Raw genomic sequence first — 14952 nt, forward strand, 5'->3', positions numbered from 1 at the left:
TCATTGTTTCTGTGCACTCCCTCCCCACAATAAAATTTTAAGTACAAGTGCTTCGTTTTATGGTCTTAGTTTTAGTTGGAGCCATTCTTTCTGTGCACTGTTGTGGGATTGTAAACTGAATCCAGGAGAGGCAGCGGCCTACCCAGGCAGACTGCCAACGGACATTGCCAGTGCCGTAACGGCTCAGGACTCAGAGCAACAACTACAGGCTGTCCAGCGGATCGAGACAGCTCTCGCTCGCCAAACGCGCAGGGACGCACCCGACGGGACCCAGGGGCGACAGCCTCGTGGAGAACGTTGGGTCCCCCGGCGTAAGCGTCGAGACGCAACTTGATGACTGCACATATATAGTCGGGTAGCAAGAGGGCCTGCGTGGCACCCTGCTACCTCCGCCGGTGCTTTAATAAAGTTCATTTCTCTCTCTCTCTCTCTCCATCACAACAGTAAAGCCTGACCTGCATGTAATTTGTTACTTGGCCTGTCTTAGAGCCGTTGTTTGTGTGCACTCCATCCGATTAGTAAAACCTCTACTGCATGTACGTTTTACCGTCTAAGTTTTAGTTGGGCCCATTGTTCCTGTGCACTGCATCTTGACAAGAAAAACGTGAACTGAATACACTACGTTTCATAGACTTTCTAAATTGGGGACATTCTTATTGTGCACTCCAGCCCCAGAAGAAAACCTGAACTGTGTGTACTTCGTTTATGGTCTTAGTTTCAGTTCGGCTCATTCTTCCTGTGCACTCTATCCACACAAAAAAAAACGCAACTGCATGTACTTCGTTCAACGGCCTTAGATTTAGTTTGGACAATTGTTCCTGTGCACTCCATTCAAACAAGAATACTTCAACTGCATGTACTTCGTTTCATGGTCTTAGTTTCAGTTGGGGCCATTGTTCCTCTGCTCTCACCGACAAAGAGTGTAGCCATGGCATTTACACGGAAATCAATGGCCTGCTACCCCGTCATGATTGATGGCAAGATTATACCTTCGATAACGCACTACAAGTTTCTCGGAGTCACCATCGACCGTGACTTACCTTGGTCGAAGCACATCTCTGCATTGAGAAAAAAGCTGGACAGCTTTGCACAAATCATTCGACATCTCTGGAAAATCGTGGGGGCCATCCCAATCATCTCTTCTGCAGCTCTACCAGGCACTTTTTGTTGGATACCTCCGCTACAGCGCGCATGTACTTTCTCGGATTAGTTCACCTGCCGTCCGCACACTTGAAGGAGCTCAGGCTCGCGCACCAAGAATTTGCCTAGGATTACGACGACGTACTTGCACATGGGGCACTATTGCAGAGGCACGCGCATGCCCAGCTCGAGTCTATCTGCAACATAAGCCAATGAGAGTGCATTTAAGGCTACTAACTAGGCATAGGAATCGTCCACAGACAAATGTCACAAGTATACGGCCTGACGCCGCCTACTCAGAAGCCGTATTGTCGAAACGAGATCTACTGCCGACGGACTTCGCACCGCATGGCATACCGAAAGCTCCACTCTGGACGATGGCAAAGCCGACGGTGAAAATATCAATCCCCGGAATAACGAAAAAGTCGAAAATGCCGCTTGCGGGTCTCAAACATTTCGCATTATCCTACATTGCTTACAAGTACGGATATACCGAACATGTTTTTGCAGATGGTTCTGTTACACAGGCCTCTTCCGCGGCAGCTTACACGGTACCTGCAATGGGGATTACGCAGCGGTTCAAGATAGGACACAAAACATCGTCTACAGCAGCTGAGTTGACCGGCGTTCAAGAAGCAGGCCGCTGCATACTGCAACAAAACCTCGCGAACTGGATAGTGTTCTGCGACTCAAAACCAGCGGTGCAACTCGTACTCGTACCTAAACATAAATCGTACCTAAACTGCATGTACTTCTTTTCATGGTCTTAGCTTTAGTTCAGGTCATTGTTCCTGTGCACTCTACCCACACAAGGCCTGAACTGGACGTACTTCATGTCTTAACTTTAGTTTTTGCTGGGGTCATTGTTCCTATGCACTTCATCTGCACACAAAAACCTGAATTGCATGTGCCTCGTTTCTTAGGCTGCTTTAATTGGGGCCACTTTTATTGTGCACTCCAGCCCCAGAAAAAGCCTTAACTGTATGTACTTCGCTTCATTTTCTTCTTTTTAGTTGGAGCCATTTTTTTTTCTATGCACTCCACCCCAACAGTAAAGCCTGACCTGCATGTAATTCGTTTCTTGGCCTGTCTTATACCCGTTTCACACGGGCGTATCGAAGGCCTTCCAACCGATAGTCAGTTGACTCAAAGGTCAAGTTCGAGCTGCTACACGAGCGGTTTCAAAGGCCGTCGAGTCAATAGTCTATCGAGTCAACGGAGCACTCCACAACTCTATCGAAATCTCGATGGCCTTTGAGCTACGAAAGCGGAAACAGCGCGAACATGCCCTCTCGTTCACAGTGTGCACGTACTCATGGTTATAAAGAACAAATCGAACCAAAATGCTCTAAGAATACTATATATGAGTGTTATTAATTATTCAATAAAGTATTTTTGCCACTTGATATGTGCGAACTGCACATACTCTCGACAACAGCGACGTGCTTGTGTTCATTCCTTTCTCCATGTTGTCTAGTACACTCTCCCTCTACTCCATGTGCTGCCGGCTGCCGTCATATCACCGCCATTTCGCCATATAAACAAACATAAAAGAAATTATAGTGATTTTAAGTGGTTTTAATGTTGTTTAACTTTTGGTGACATGAAAATGAAAATAAAGATCCGCAGCGCCACACAATTTTGCGAGAAACGCCTGAACCACTCAACGGCCTTTCAAATGTGCCATGTAGCAGCGCGACAACTCCTTTGAGTCGATATAGTTGTGGCGCTTCGAAGGCCGTCGACTGGAAGGCCTTCCAAATCTGCCCGTGAAACACAGGTATTAGATCGCTTGTTTGTGTGCACTACATCCGATTAGTAAAACCTCTACTGCATGTACGTTTCACGGTCTCTTTTCGTTGGGGCCATTGTTCCTGCGAAGTGCACCCTGACAAGAAAAATGTAAACTAAATGTACTTCGTTTCATAGCTTTAGGTTTAGTTGAGGTCAATGTTCCTCTGCACTGCATCTCCACATGAATACCTGAACTGCATGTACTTCGTTTCATCTTAGGTTTAGTTGGGGTCATTGTTCTTGCGCATCCATCCACACAAGAAAACCTTAACTGCAACAACTTCATTTCTTGGCCTTAGTTTTAGTTGCGGGCATTGGTCCTGTGCACTCCATCGCGACAATAAAACCTGAACTACAAGTACTTCGTTTTATGGCCTTAGATTTAGTTGGAGCTATTTTTCTTGTGCACTCCATCCAACCAGGAAAACCTGAACTGCATGTATTTCGTTTCGTGGTCTTAGATTTAGTCGGGATCATCGTTCCTGCGTACTCTTCCACACAAGAAAACCTCAACTGCTTGTACTTCGCTTCCTGGCCTTAGTTTTCTTTTCGTTGAAGTTATTATCACTGTGTACTCCATCCGAACAAGAAAACCTGAACCTGAATTGTATATACTTCGTTTCATGAAACTAAATACATGCAGTAGAGGTTTTACTATTGGGATCGAGTGCACACGAAGAAGGGCTCTAATTAAAACTAAGGCCAAAAAAAAAAAGAATTGCATGCAGGTCAGGCTACGCCACTTTCTGTAGACCTGGCAGCTACGCTCCTGCGTTATGTCGCAGGACGGCTGGACGTTGCTTCTCCGCCTTCAGCGGGGAAGGGAAGGGACACTATTTTCCCCACCATAACCAGCAGTGTCACGGCGTCTCTGGCAAGAAATTCACCAGTCCTTCATAGGGCATTCGGCAGGTTGCTGGACGACATTGCGTTGCAGCTAGACGCCTTCCAGGTGACGCTGCAAGTCCGCAGATCTCGCGCTAGCGTCTGATCGCGGCTCAAGAATGCAGCCAACGCTCCGTCATGGAAGCCGACGTACTTCAAGTACTGCCAAAGGCTGTGCATCAAGGACGCGTCCAACTCGTTCGCCGCCACGTGGGACACGGCGCTAGTGTAGAACCTGGTTGTCATAAACTCGCCTGAGTTTGCGCAGCTCTTCCGATGCGAGCGCAGAGACCGGATGGTTCCTTCCTAGTCCTGCTTGGCGGTTTAAACAAAACAAAAACGTCTTTGTCACTTCAGATTCAATGAACGTGTTGGCGAGGCACTGCCACTGGGCAAGTGTTCCAAAGTTCTGGGCCCAACAAAGAACGAAACGACGGAGACAATTCAAATGGGATGAAACCCTGGACACTGGGTGCTATACCATGGATGCTATACTCTGGACATCAGCGAATTTCCCCCATATTGTCAAATTCTGTAATGGCGGCAATTTGAGCCAATCAAAGAGGCTGCAGCAGCTAGCTCTCTGGGCCAAGCAGAACTGAGAAGATGGCAAATTTGGCAATATGGCAGAATTCGCCAATGTCCAGAATAACGACCCAAATTGTCGAAATTACCATCTAAGTAAGTCCTACAACATTATTTCGCTGTATCCCGTCATGGGCGAATACCTATCCATCTCAAATACTTTCCGTCCTAACATTCAGCTCACCATTCACCAGCGCATCCTTACTTGAACAGAATGGTGTATTATCAGTGTGAAATTTGATCAAATATAAATTCGGAATTCTTGTTCTCAAGTCTCTAAATGATAACATAGCCGTGATGTGTTGCAAAAATCACATTTGTTCAACTCCAACTCAATTAGGTTTGCCTCGAACACTTTTTACTACCATATGTACACACCAACTATGGCAAGCATACCGCTACTTTTGGGGCTGTTCAGTTTTGGAATACTATACCATTAAATACTAAGCAACTGTTATCTTTAGAATCATTTAAGAAAAAGCTTCTTTCATTTATTCTTCTCTCTTAAACGTTGTGCATTAAACTGATCTGCATTATTACATTGTCATCGTTTTTTCTTAATTTTAACAGCGAAGCTGTTCTAGCTAACCATAAAACGTGCCGTCTGCTGCCGCAAAACCTCGCCGAGCTATGACGCCACTGCGCTGCCTAGTAACCACCTCGCGGAGCGGCGTGTGCCTCGCCTCCTCTCCGTGCCGTGCACATCACGATGTAAAAAAGGAAGGTGATCCGACGGCGGCGCGAGGCGTGGCTAGGGTGGCTAGAAGGTAGCCACCCTAGCGTGGCCACTTAGTGTGACTCTACGCACGCTGCTGCCGCAAGGGGCAGCACCTGTTCTGGGGGCCACTTTTTCGCTCGCTTTGCTGGCGCTTTTATGGGCACGCGCGGCAGAAGTGCTTTATTTCGATGAATATATGTCATTCGCCTGCTTAAAACGACCCTTTGGTTGGAGGAACGTCCCTTTATATTTCTGCCGACATTCCGATTGACTCCGACGCGGCAAGCAGCGGTAAGCGCAGTGCGCCGTCTGCTCGAGCAAACGACGCGTCTCTCTCGTGCTCGAAATGACGGTATTTTGACTGTAAGTGGCATGAAACCTTCTACCTGCTCAGGATTTGGCGTCTAAATACCGAAAAATTGCATATTTTTGGGTATGGATGTTTAAATGCTGACGGAGGTCGTAAATTATCCACTGTTGTGCCGCTTCTCCAAGGCCTCCTGAACACGTGCTGCCCCTAGCGGCGGCGCTCACTTCCGGTCACACGAAGTGGCCGCTCTCTCGCCCAAGCGCGGGCGCGCCGTCGGAACACCTATCTTCTTACACCGTGGTGCACATGTTGCCTTGGCATCGGACGTTAAAGAGAGGGAAGCAGAGCATGCGCGCGGCGCGCGCAATGCTCGGGAGGGAAAGAGAAAATGAGAGCGAGATAGAGAGAAATTGTAGCAGCACCAACGAGGCAACGCGCAGAGCTGCTGCCGACACCGCCCGCGTTGCCAAGCCGCGCATGCGCCGAAGCAGTAGCGATGACATCACCTCACGTTGCCTAGTAACCGCCGGCGTTGGTGCGCGCTCGCTTCGCCCGACACAAACACGGCTCCGCCGAGCACCCGCCATCTGCGCGCTACTGCGCATGCGCTGTGACGTCATCCCAGCATGTCGTCCGCTGCGCGCCGGCCGTACACTGTGCATAGCTTTCGACCAGTGTGCATGCGCTTGGCCTCGGAGTTTGCCATAAAAGGGGCTGTGCATAGTCGTGTCAACTTTCGCTAGATATCGAGCGGCTAGCCTCCAACGCGTTCGGTGTCAGCAAGCAACAGTATTCTTGGCACTGTGCCAGCCTTGGTTAGCCTGCCTGCGTTTGTGGCATGCCAGCTATCGCTCGTAGGCGCCTACATGTCCAGCGCTAATCACGCGAAATGTCGCGAAAGGAAAGGTACCACCGAATATGATCGCTCGAGAATACCTTCCCTACATGCGTAGTTAAGTAAACCAAGACCTAGCAGCAACCAAGTTAATACAAAGCAGTAGCAGCCAGTAAGACTTGAGGATCAACAGTTTCGCTGTACCTAAGCTTTGCACGACCGAGTGCAAACTTTCCCGTTTTTGTGTGTGTGCGTGACTTTGATATTCACTGTTTATATTCGTATGGTGTATATTACTCAGGTATATTTGCTGTTTCCATTGTTACAACAAATTTCTTAATGCTGTGTTGTTGCCATTTTTTGTATTATTGCGAGCGATAGCAATTATATGGACACTCCAAAGCGGATTTCTGCCGTCGGCGTCGCCGTGTAGTTCCGTATGACGTCACGGCGATGAAATCGTCGCCGCGCGCCGTAAGCTGTATGTGCGAGTGAAAAGGCGCGCTTTCACAGGAAGCGAACGCACGGCGGAGAGCAAACGCGCGTTCTGCGCAGTGCTCCCTGAAAGGCTGCAGAATTAAGCGTCTTTCCTCCTTTACAATCACCACATATATAGAGCAAACGCGAATTCTTCCGTCGCGCGAAAGGCCGTGGGGTGACGGGAGGGAGGGGAGGCGACGTTTAGCTGCGGCACCAAATGCGTATTTATGTAAAAACGTTGCGAGACGAGGTGGTAAAAACTTCCGACGCTGCTCGACGAGTGTCCCATTCTGATCTCATCGAAAACCTCCGAGCCGCCCCCAGAGGCACCGACAACTGTTGGCCGCGCGCGTTCGGAGCGAACGCGGGCAGAACGCCGACGGCGTCGACAACAGTTGTGCGCATTGCTGGTGCTGCGGCATGTCCAAGTTTATACAGCTGATAAAACTACTATCCATACTCCGCATAGCTCTCTACTAATTTGCTATCGCAATTGATGCTTCCCCTTTCGGGTGAAACTGCGACAATTTTTTGTCTCCACTTAATTTCTAACGTGAGGTCTCTTTTCAGGCATGTGCTAGGGACCTCCTTCTGAATATGTGTCCCAATGCGTGTAATTGATTTCAAATAAACATCTCTCTGTCTAAAAGATGGTTTTCAGGGCAGCTACTTCAATTCCTGGATTGGGTCAAAATGCAAAAATTGCAGGATTGTATAATATGGCGAAATATGACAATGTATACAAAATAGCATCCCTGATGTTGCTTCGCCGAAATGTCAAAGTTATGCTTGTGCTTCAGCGCAATCTACCATGACTCATAAAAATCTGGACTAAAACAAATGGTTTGCCCAATTTTTTTAAAGTTTGTTTCAATAATCGCCAGTCAGTTTCGAAGTTGCATAAACGATAGTATAACCAATTCTAGAAGAAAAGCTCACCATAGCGCCCATGCACTGAAATAGGTAACTGCATGGGCGCCGCCATATTGTTACGCTGTGCAGGCGCAGATGACGAGACGCAAGAGAGGTGCAATCAAACGCAATCCCGAGCATTTCTTGGTATTGTGGACCCATCTAGTTCAAGTGCCTGCAAGTGAACACCTTCACGCTGTGCCCATGCGCCGTATATTTTACGAATAGCCAATGGATACGAAATGTGTTCAAAAAGAAACCGAACTTTTGCTATAGCATCTTTATTGCTTATTGTACAACATTTTACGCACTGTCCCCCTCAAGTAGACCCCTCTACTAGCAATGCACTGTTCCTGTCATTTCTTCCATTTTTGGAAAGCCTCCTGGAACACAATTTCTGGGATGGCGCACAGGCCTCTTCTCGCATTGTCCTGAATCTCCTCTATGGTTTGGAAACGACGTCCTTTCAACGTGTCTTTAAGTTTGGGGAACAGGAAATAGTCTGCTTGCGCTAGGTCCGGAGAATGCGGTGGGTGGGGCACAACGGGAGTGGGATGTTTTACTAAATAGCTGCGGACAAGGAGCGACGTATGAGCTGGCGCATTGTCATGATGCAACATCGAAGTCTGGTTTTGCCACAATTCAGGCCTCTTACTGCGCACAAAATTCCTCAAATGTGCTAGAATTCCCTGGTAGACTTCCTTGTCTACCATCTGACCACGGGGTTCAAATTCCTGATGGACAATGCCTTCGCAGTCAAAAAACACAACCAACATCACCTTGATCTTTGACCGACTCATGCGTGCTTTTTTGAACGAGGAGACTCTTTGCCCACCCACTGCAAAGACTACACCTTCGTTTCAGTATCATAGCCATGAACCCACGTCTCATCGCCTGCTATGATGTTCTTAAGGAGAGGTAAAGAAAAAAATGATTAAAATAAAGGGACAACGCAGGGTCCATTGTCACTTTGGCACTAATCCGGCGAACAGCTTGTGCACGTGCTCACTTCAGCGGTTGTAGCTCGCCAACTAACGGTCAGAGTGAAACACCGCAAATGGCAGTTTGTTGTCTAAACCTGCTGCTACGTGCGCTCAGTAGCCGCTGCACGCTCCCTCTGGCGCGCTATTTCAAAAGTTCGGTTTCTTTTTGTACACACCTCGTATTTCTCAAAAATATACAAAATGAACTTCAGACATTGTCCATATGTGCCTGCTATGTAGAGATGCTTGTTGGGCATCATATTTTTTTTTAATTTTAGCATTACAGAAATGTGAAGCAGCAACATGACGGTGCCTTTGCGGTTGCCACTTTTCTTGCCCAGCTTTTTCTCTACGCCGTTAAATAATTCAGAGCCTTAACAGCAGATAAGGGTGTAAATCGGTCTATAACTCGCACGCTATTTACACCCTTATTCTCTTTTAAGGGTGTGAATTATTTCACAGTGTTCTAACACTGCGAATACTGTTCAGTATACTAACTCTATATCCTAAATAGGGGCTATTTGTGCCCAATGTGATGCTCACTTCAACAAGCAATCATAGTTGCGTCATTTAACGTGCACAAGATTGATCAAATAAACTTTATTCCAAGTTCACGTTCGCAGTCTGCCTGCCACTTCTCGCTGTCATGTATAAACTACCAATTTTAGCTTTGCTTCATCATGTACACCCAGCAACAAAAGTTTACGGACCACGGGATCTCAGAACAAGTTCAATTCCCAAGCAGCCTGGAGCAGTAGCTAGTAAAACTGTATATGACAACGTTGCTAGCATATTCTAGTCGAGGTCCAAAATGCAAATACCAGGCTACGTTGTGAGACCGCAAATATTGAGCTTTCTCTCAGATTTCATGGTCCGTAATAGTTCGTCGCTGGGTGTACTTTATTTGCATGTCGTGTTGAAACATATATATACACCAAGAACCAGAAACTGTAATTACAGCAATGATTCAAGTCTGTAATGTGGTGTAGCAGATTGCAAAATGGTTGTTAAGTGATCATTGACTTCAATATGGTATGTTGCTTCTTCAAATACACTGCTTGTCGATACCTGTAACAAATCAAATGGATGAAGTCACATCAGGCTGTGAGCATGCAACAAACAAATCTGAAGCAAATAGTATTCTTATGTGTGTTACGATGTCTAGATACACCTGACATTCGATATGAAGGGACCCTGCAGGTGACACAAGCCAGCTAAGTACATTCTTATCGTACTCTAAAGATAGATTTACTATAAGGTAAAAGCTGTGACATATATAGGCCTAAACTACTTTCTTCCAGACATCATCGAAGTAAGGGCTGGGACATGGCCAGGAGAACCTCCTCACCCCTCCCCCATTCACGCAAAAAATTCTTGGCTACCTCACTGTGCCTTTTCTATCTGTCGTCCTGGACTGCCTGAGACGCTGCATAGGCAATGCTCACTGACTGAATGCACTGTCTCGTGTAGTCCAGGACTGTCAGGAACGGTTAATCTCTTTAAAGAGGCTCACTGAGTAAGAGGGAGGGGTAACAGAAGGAAACGAACAAAGTGGTCGCGATGATGATAAGATCAAAGCAGACTCGCCTGAGTAAAAAAACTGGCAACACTTACTATCGTACATCAAGTTAACTCTCTCAAAAAAGCCCCTATTGCCTTCGCGGTCTGACAGGCATAATATTTTCCCCATGAAACCAAAAGATAGTTCATTCATGCCTATTGTCCTAAGGATCCCACCAGTCATAGGTCCCAAAATCATTTATGGTTTTCATAGATGAAAAGCGTTTCTAGGGCTGTATTTTTTAATGATTCCTTCATTTTTTTCTGCCCTAGCTTCCATTGGCTTGCATGTAATTTTGTCCCTGCTATCACTGGGACAACCCGCCGTGGTTGCTCAGTTAGCTAAGGCGTTGCGCTGCTGAGCACGAGGTTGCGGGATCGAGTCCCGGCCGCGGCGGCCACATTTCGATGGAGGCGGAGTGCAAAAACGCTCGTGTGCTTGCGTTGTAGTGCACGTTAAAGAACCCCAGGTGGTCAAAATTAATCCGGAGCCCTCCACTACGGCGTGCCTCATAATCAGAACTGGTTTTGGCACGTAAAACCCCCAAAAGAAGAAAGAAGATCACTGGGACAAGCCATTTGGCGGAACGAATGACTAAAGAATTGATAGAATCGGAGAAAAAGAATTCTTAAAGAAATATGCCGACTAGTCTCTTAAAATGCAGTAATCATTTTAATTGTGAGTAATTAGGTTTTTGGTCTTACCAAAGTAAATCCTATGTTCTCGAACAACCTTTGACTAACTTCATTGTTTAATTTTATTTTTGCTGAGAAAGCCATGACATGAAGTTCTTGAACACCTGTAATGATCAACAAAATGCAATATGGACTAACTGAAGCACTTTTTCATACGTAATGCAAGGTTTACTTTTCATGACACCACATGAACATCTTTCTAGCAGACAGCCAGTACAATGTTTTTCCAGATATCGAAAAAAAGTTTATAAAAGCTAGCATTGTATGTCTCAAGAAACATAAGACAATACTGTATTGCCAGGTTCTGTTGACCTGCATTTTTTTTTTTTTAGACAGGCCACAATGTATATATTTGGTAGGTGCAGACTTCACCTGTGATTAAGTAAAGGTTCTAAGATTTGGCCAGACAATATGGTGCTTTTAAATATTGCAAGGACACATAGGTGAGCTTTTGTTGTTGTTTTCTTCACTTGCAGTGACTAAATTATTTTATGCTGGCAGTGCAGTTTGCCAGCTATACTCTTATGTCTGTGTCTTCAGATAGTGTCGATAGTTTGTACCTCTACGTTTTCATCTCAACTAAGGTTTCCATCGTTGCTACTACCTCAGAGTAGGCTGTAGATGTTTTCGTGCCTAGCGTCCTCAATAATGACAAATGTCTCATTCAAAACAAGCGGACTTCTCATGGTTTTCAGCGCAAACACCTGTTGGACATCTTTTGTCACTACATATACATCCCATGCAATACTTTGTTTCAGGTGCCAGTACTCTTGATACTTGCGGTACTTCCAGACAAGCATACGGCTCAAACCACTAGACATCAGAGTGGTGCTTTCGCCCTACATACCCTAGGGCAACTCGACATCCTCCTCCCCACCACTCCGTAGCTGGGGTGATGGTGCGCATTGAGGCACCCTGTTCGCTCTTTTTCACTCTGACCCTGATCATGCAGGGTTTTTACTTTCTCACGCACTATTTACGGCCGTTAACTATGATGAAATGCAACGAAATCCAGGGCATTACATTATGAACTCACAACGGATCTTAAAACTTGGCTTTCAAGTCGCACCAACAGTAGTACGAGTGCTTAAAGGAGGGCATCAAAGCTTGAAAATTTACCCACCGTATCTCATCATTAGGTGAATCGACTCTTTGCCACGGCCTTTCCGGCGTTGTGACGACTCTGCGGTCAGAGGAGCAGGCGACAGTGTGTCACGCACTCTCACTGAGCTCAAAACAGCAAGATCACGCACCTGCAATCATGACCTCAATTTCTGCGTCACGAGGGCGGTCCTGGTCGTTGAAGAATAGGTTGACGTCGCCGATCATCGCCTCTAATGAAGCAACAACACTGTTAGTAGCGCGCCGAACCACAAGAGACACGAGTTTGATACAAACCCACTTCATCCTGGCTACTTTCGTAAGTTTCCCGGTCCAAGATGATAAACGTGCATTCTGCAAAGTAGTATATCATCGGTCTGTTAGTTACGGTCTGCAATCAAAGCCAGTTTTGCTAGGAAACAGCAAATGTTGTTACTAAACTGTCTTCGTCCTCTAGCCAGGACTTCTGCATTTCGTACTCTTGCTCCAGAGTCAGGGGCTCTGAAGCTGTCATCGCTTGCAGGTAGGGGTCCTTCATCCATTCGTGATACCTGCAGCAGTTGTAACGTAGTGCGCGTCGAAAAGGGCTCTTCCGATCAGTTTGCCTTAGAACTCGCTGAATTTTCCAATACGTACTTTGCTACGTGATGCTCTCTGTAAGGGACGAGGACCACACTGTGAGACCAAACTTGAGTTTTCGCGTTTATCCGCATGTTTGTTTACGTTTTCAGCGCGCTCCCGAGCACACGTGAGTTTTGGCACAGAGTTTGCATCCGGAAGGGTTCTTCGTCTACCGCGTTTGGAGAAACTCGGGGGAAAAAAGCTTTGCCTAGTAGATACTACTGAAAGCGTGCTTACGTTCTTCCTTCTCTCGTTGCATAATCGAAAGTGTTGCAATTAATTCAATACTTGATTCACTTGTCGCTCTCAGAACTGTTGTTGAACGTGAACGAACCGGCGTGTGATGCACGTAAGTAGTTTTGTGCGTCGCCCCCGAGATTCCTGACACAGGCGTTATCTACTCGCAGAGGCCACGCTTTGTGTTGTTTTGTTTTCACTCGCACCCACGTGGTTTCTTACCCGCTTCATCTCTTCATGGCGTACCTTTCGGATGGCTGAATGGGAGCTTACAAACCACTTTAGGAGCGGTTCACAGTCCGTCTCGTTTTTGGCAGCTCATGTAGACGCCCGGTGAGCAGTTAAGTCGTTTGCAATTGACTCTTTGCGTTAGATTACGGCAATGCCAGCTGCTTTGTCAGAGATCACTCAGACAAAGTAGTACTTGACAGAGATCACTCCTTCCCCGCCAGGCACTTCAAGAATGACTGAACAGATTCGCGAGGCGCTCCTGAAGCTACACGCCTCAGAAAGAACTGACGAGGCGCTGACTTTGGTCGAAGACGTCGACCGTACTTGTCAAGACCAGGCCTTCTCTGATAAGGACGAAGGTTTGCCTGCTACCTAGGTGTCATCGAACTTGATTGCTTGCCAGCGTCGGGCGTTAACTTTGACGGCGCGTACTTTTGTTTAACGCAGGTTACATAACGACCCTGCTCGTCAGCGATGAAAAGAGCCTAGTTGCCTACCTGAAAAAATCCATCGTGAGCGAACAGGTGGGTCACTCTTAGAGGCTCACTGGTGGCACTCGGTCATAACCGTCGACCGGACACCCCACGTTCATTGCTTTAAAAAAAAAAAATGTATGCACTCACTCAAGTTGCCCTACTTTTGGTATCACTAAATATTTCACATATTACACTGGTTCGAAAAAATATTTCACTTCCATCCTTTTTATTCGTCCGAAGTAACAGAGAAACTAGTTCTGAAGAAGCAAGCTATAAATCAAATTTTCATAACACGTGATGGAAAAGGGAGAGGTACTAAAAATTAGTCGAGGTTAGTCTTTGACACGCAAGGCAAAAGTAGCAGCCGCCCACTTAAGCAGGGTTTGCTTTGGCAATATCACTGGAACACACCACTGGAACAAGCACAACCCAGGCCTCAGCAGAAAGTCAATGTAAAGTTCGCAGGCATCCATCTCGTGGCCTCGTTTAGGCTAGCAATGGTTCAGTGCATAACTTCCTGCCCTTTGATTCAAGTTTATTCTCTATTTGTACAATAGCTTCACAAGTTTTTGTTTTTTTTTGTTTTTCCTCATAAAGAAAGCCACTATTTTACTGACTGGTTGACTGCATATAAATATTCCATTGAATTTATCGCAATAGCAAAGACAGCTGGTGTATTGGATTTTGGTTTAGCTTCTTCATTTTTGAGTTTTCACTCTCCTAATCTGTGTAACTATGTAATGAGTCTCTAGGGGTACAAAGCTTACTATTTGCTTGGCTTCTGTGACTGCCGTGCATTCATGCAATAAATAAAACGTCTGAAGCGTACTTCACAGATCACTCAACGTATGCTTAAACCTGACCGCAATTCGTTTCAGCTGAAGGATGCCAAGGCAAAAGGTCTTCAGCTCCTCACTGGCTGGTTCGAAAAAGTCCCGTCACACCTCTTCAATCACGCAGCGGTTGTTAAGGTTTGTCCCACCACCGAGATTAATGCACGTCACTATATACAGGAAAAAAAAAAAAGAAAAGAAATCACACAAAGAGCTTCCGACATCATTTCCTTTGATTTGGTAGCTTAATATTTTTAGGTCAGTCACACTCTACTGCACCGGTACAAATGCCATGGCAGTTAATTTTTGTCTTTCTGTTTTCATGTCGTTGCCACTACACACAGGATGTCAGCACCCAGCTGGCATTCAGAGACAAGGCAGCCAAGGTGCGCTGCGCCGCTCTGGTCCTGCTGTCCAAGGTTAGCTTACTAGTTTTGTTCTACCCCCGTGTTCACATATCAGGCCTCGACTGAAAAGCCCTTTCTCAACTACACCAAGTTGAGCATAGTGTTGCTCTTTGAATGAAGAATACACAGGCAAGCCACCAATGCACCT

General features: G+C 46.3%; 2 protein-coding genes across 3 annotated transcripts in view; one reads left to right on the top strand and one right to left on the bottom strand.

The window, feature by feature from the left end:
* Positions 1–9085: 9085 nt before the first annotated feature.
* LOC119453340 (N-acetyltransferase 9-like protein) lies at positions 9086–12775 on the bottom strand. 2 transcript variants are annotated; one of them, XM_037715381.2, is made up of 7 exons: positions 12636–12775; positions 12441–12550; positions 12297–12353; positions 12152–12232; positions 12022–12081; positions 10908–11002; positions 9086–9710 (listed from the first exon to the last, which is right to left on the bottom strand). In XM_037715381.2, exons 1-7 carry the CDS (start codon positions 12710–12712, stop codon positions 9597–9599), a joined length of 594 nt encoding a protein of 197 aa, XP_037571309.1. In that variant the 5' UTR covers positions 12713–12775; the 3' UTR covers positions 9086–9596. The 2 variants fall into 2 exon arrangements, with proteins under 2 accessions (XP_037571309.1, XP_037571310.1); XM_037715382.2 differs by lacking the exon at positions 10908–11002 and having other exon boundaries at positions 9603–9710.
* A 118-nt stretch (positions 12776–12893) lies between these two features.
* Positions 12894–14952, top strand: part of LOC119453341 (DNA-dependent protein kinase catalytic subunit) — a 130327-nt gene continuing 128268 nt past the window's right edge. The window contains 5 exon segments of the mRNA XM_049667918.1: positions 12894–13190; positions 13310–13447; positions 13536–13612; positions 14443–14535; positions 14742–14816. Of these exon segments, the coding sequence (XP_049523875.1) occupies positions 13321–13447; positions 13536–13612; positions 14443–14535; positions 14742–14816 (372 nt within the window). The 5' untranslated portion in view covers positions 12894–13190; positions 13310–13320.

This window comes from Dermacentor silvarum, chromosome 5, assembly GCF_013339745.2.
Source record: "Dermacentor silvarum isolate Dsil-2018 chromosome 5, BIME_Dsil_1.4, whole genome shotgun sequence".
Lineage (NCBI taxonomy): Eukaryota > Metazoa > Arthropoda > Arachnida > Ixodida > Ixodidae > Dermacentor > Dermacentor silvarum.

Bases quoted from the DNA above. Each gene is read 5' to 3' on its own strand.
- LOC119453340 (XM_037715381.2), bottom strand. From the start codon at position 12,712: ATGCGGATAAACGCGAAAACTCAAGTTTGGTCTCACAGTGTGGTCCTC. The intron at 12,551-12,635 runs GTACGTATTGGA...CAACTGCTGCAG, and splicing joins AGAGAGCATCACGTAGCAAA to GTATCACGAATGGATGAAGG. The intron at 11,003-12,021 runs GTGGGTAAATTT...TGATCATTACAG, and splicing joins TCACCTAATGATGAGATACG to GTGTTCAAGAACTTCATGTC.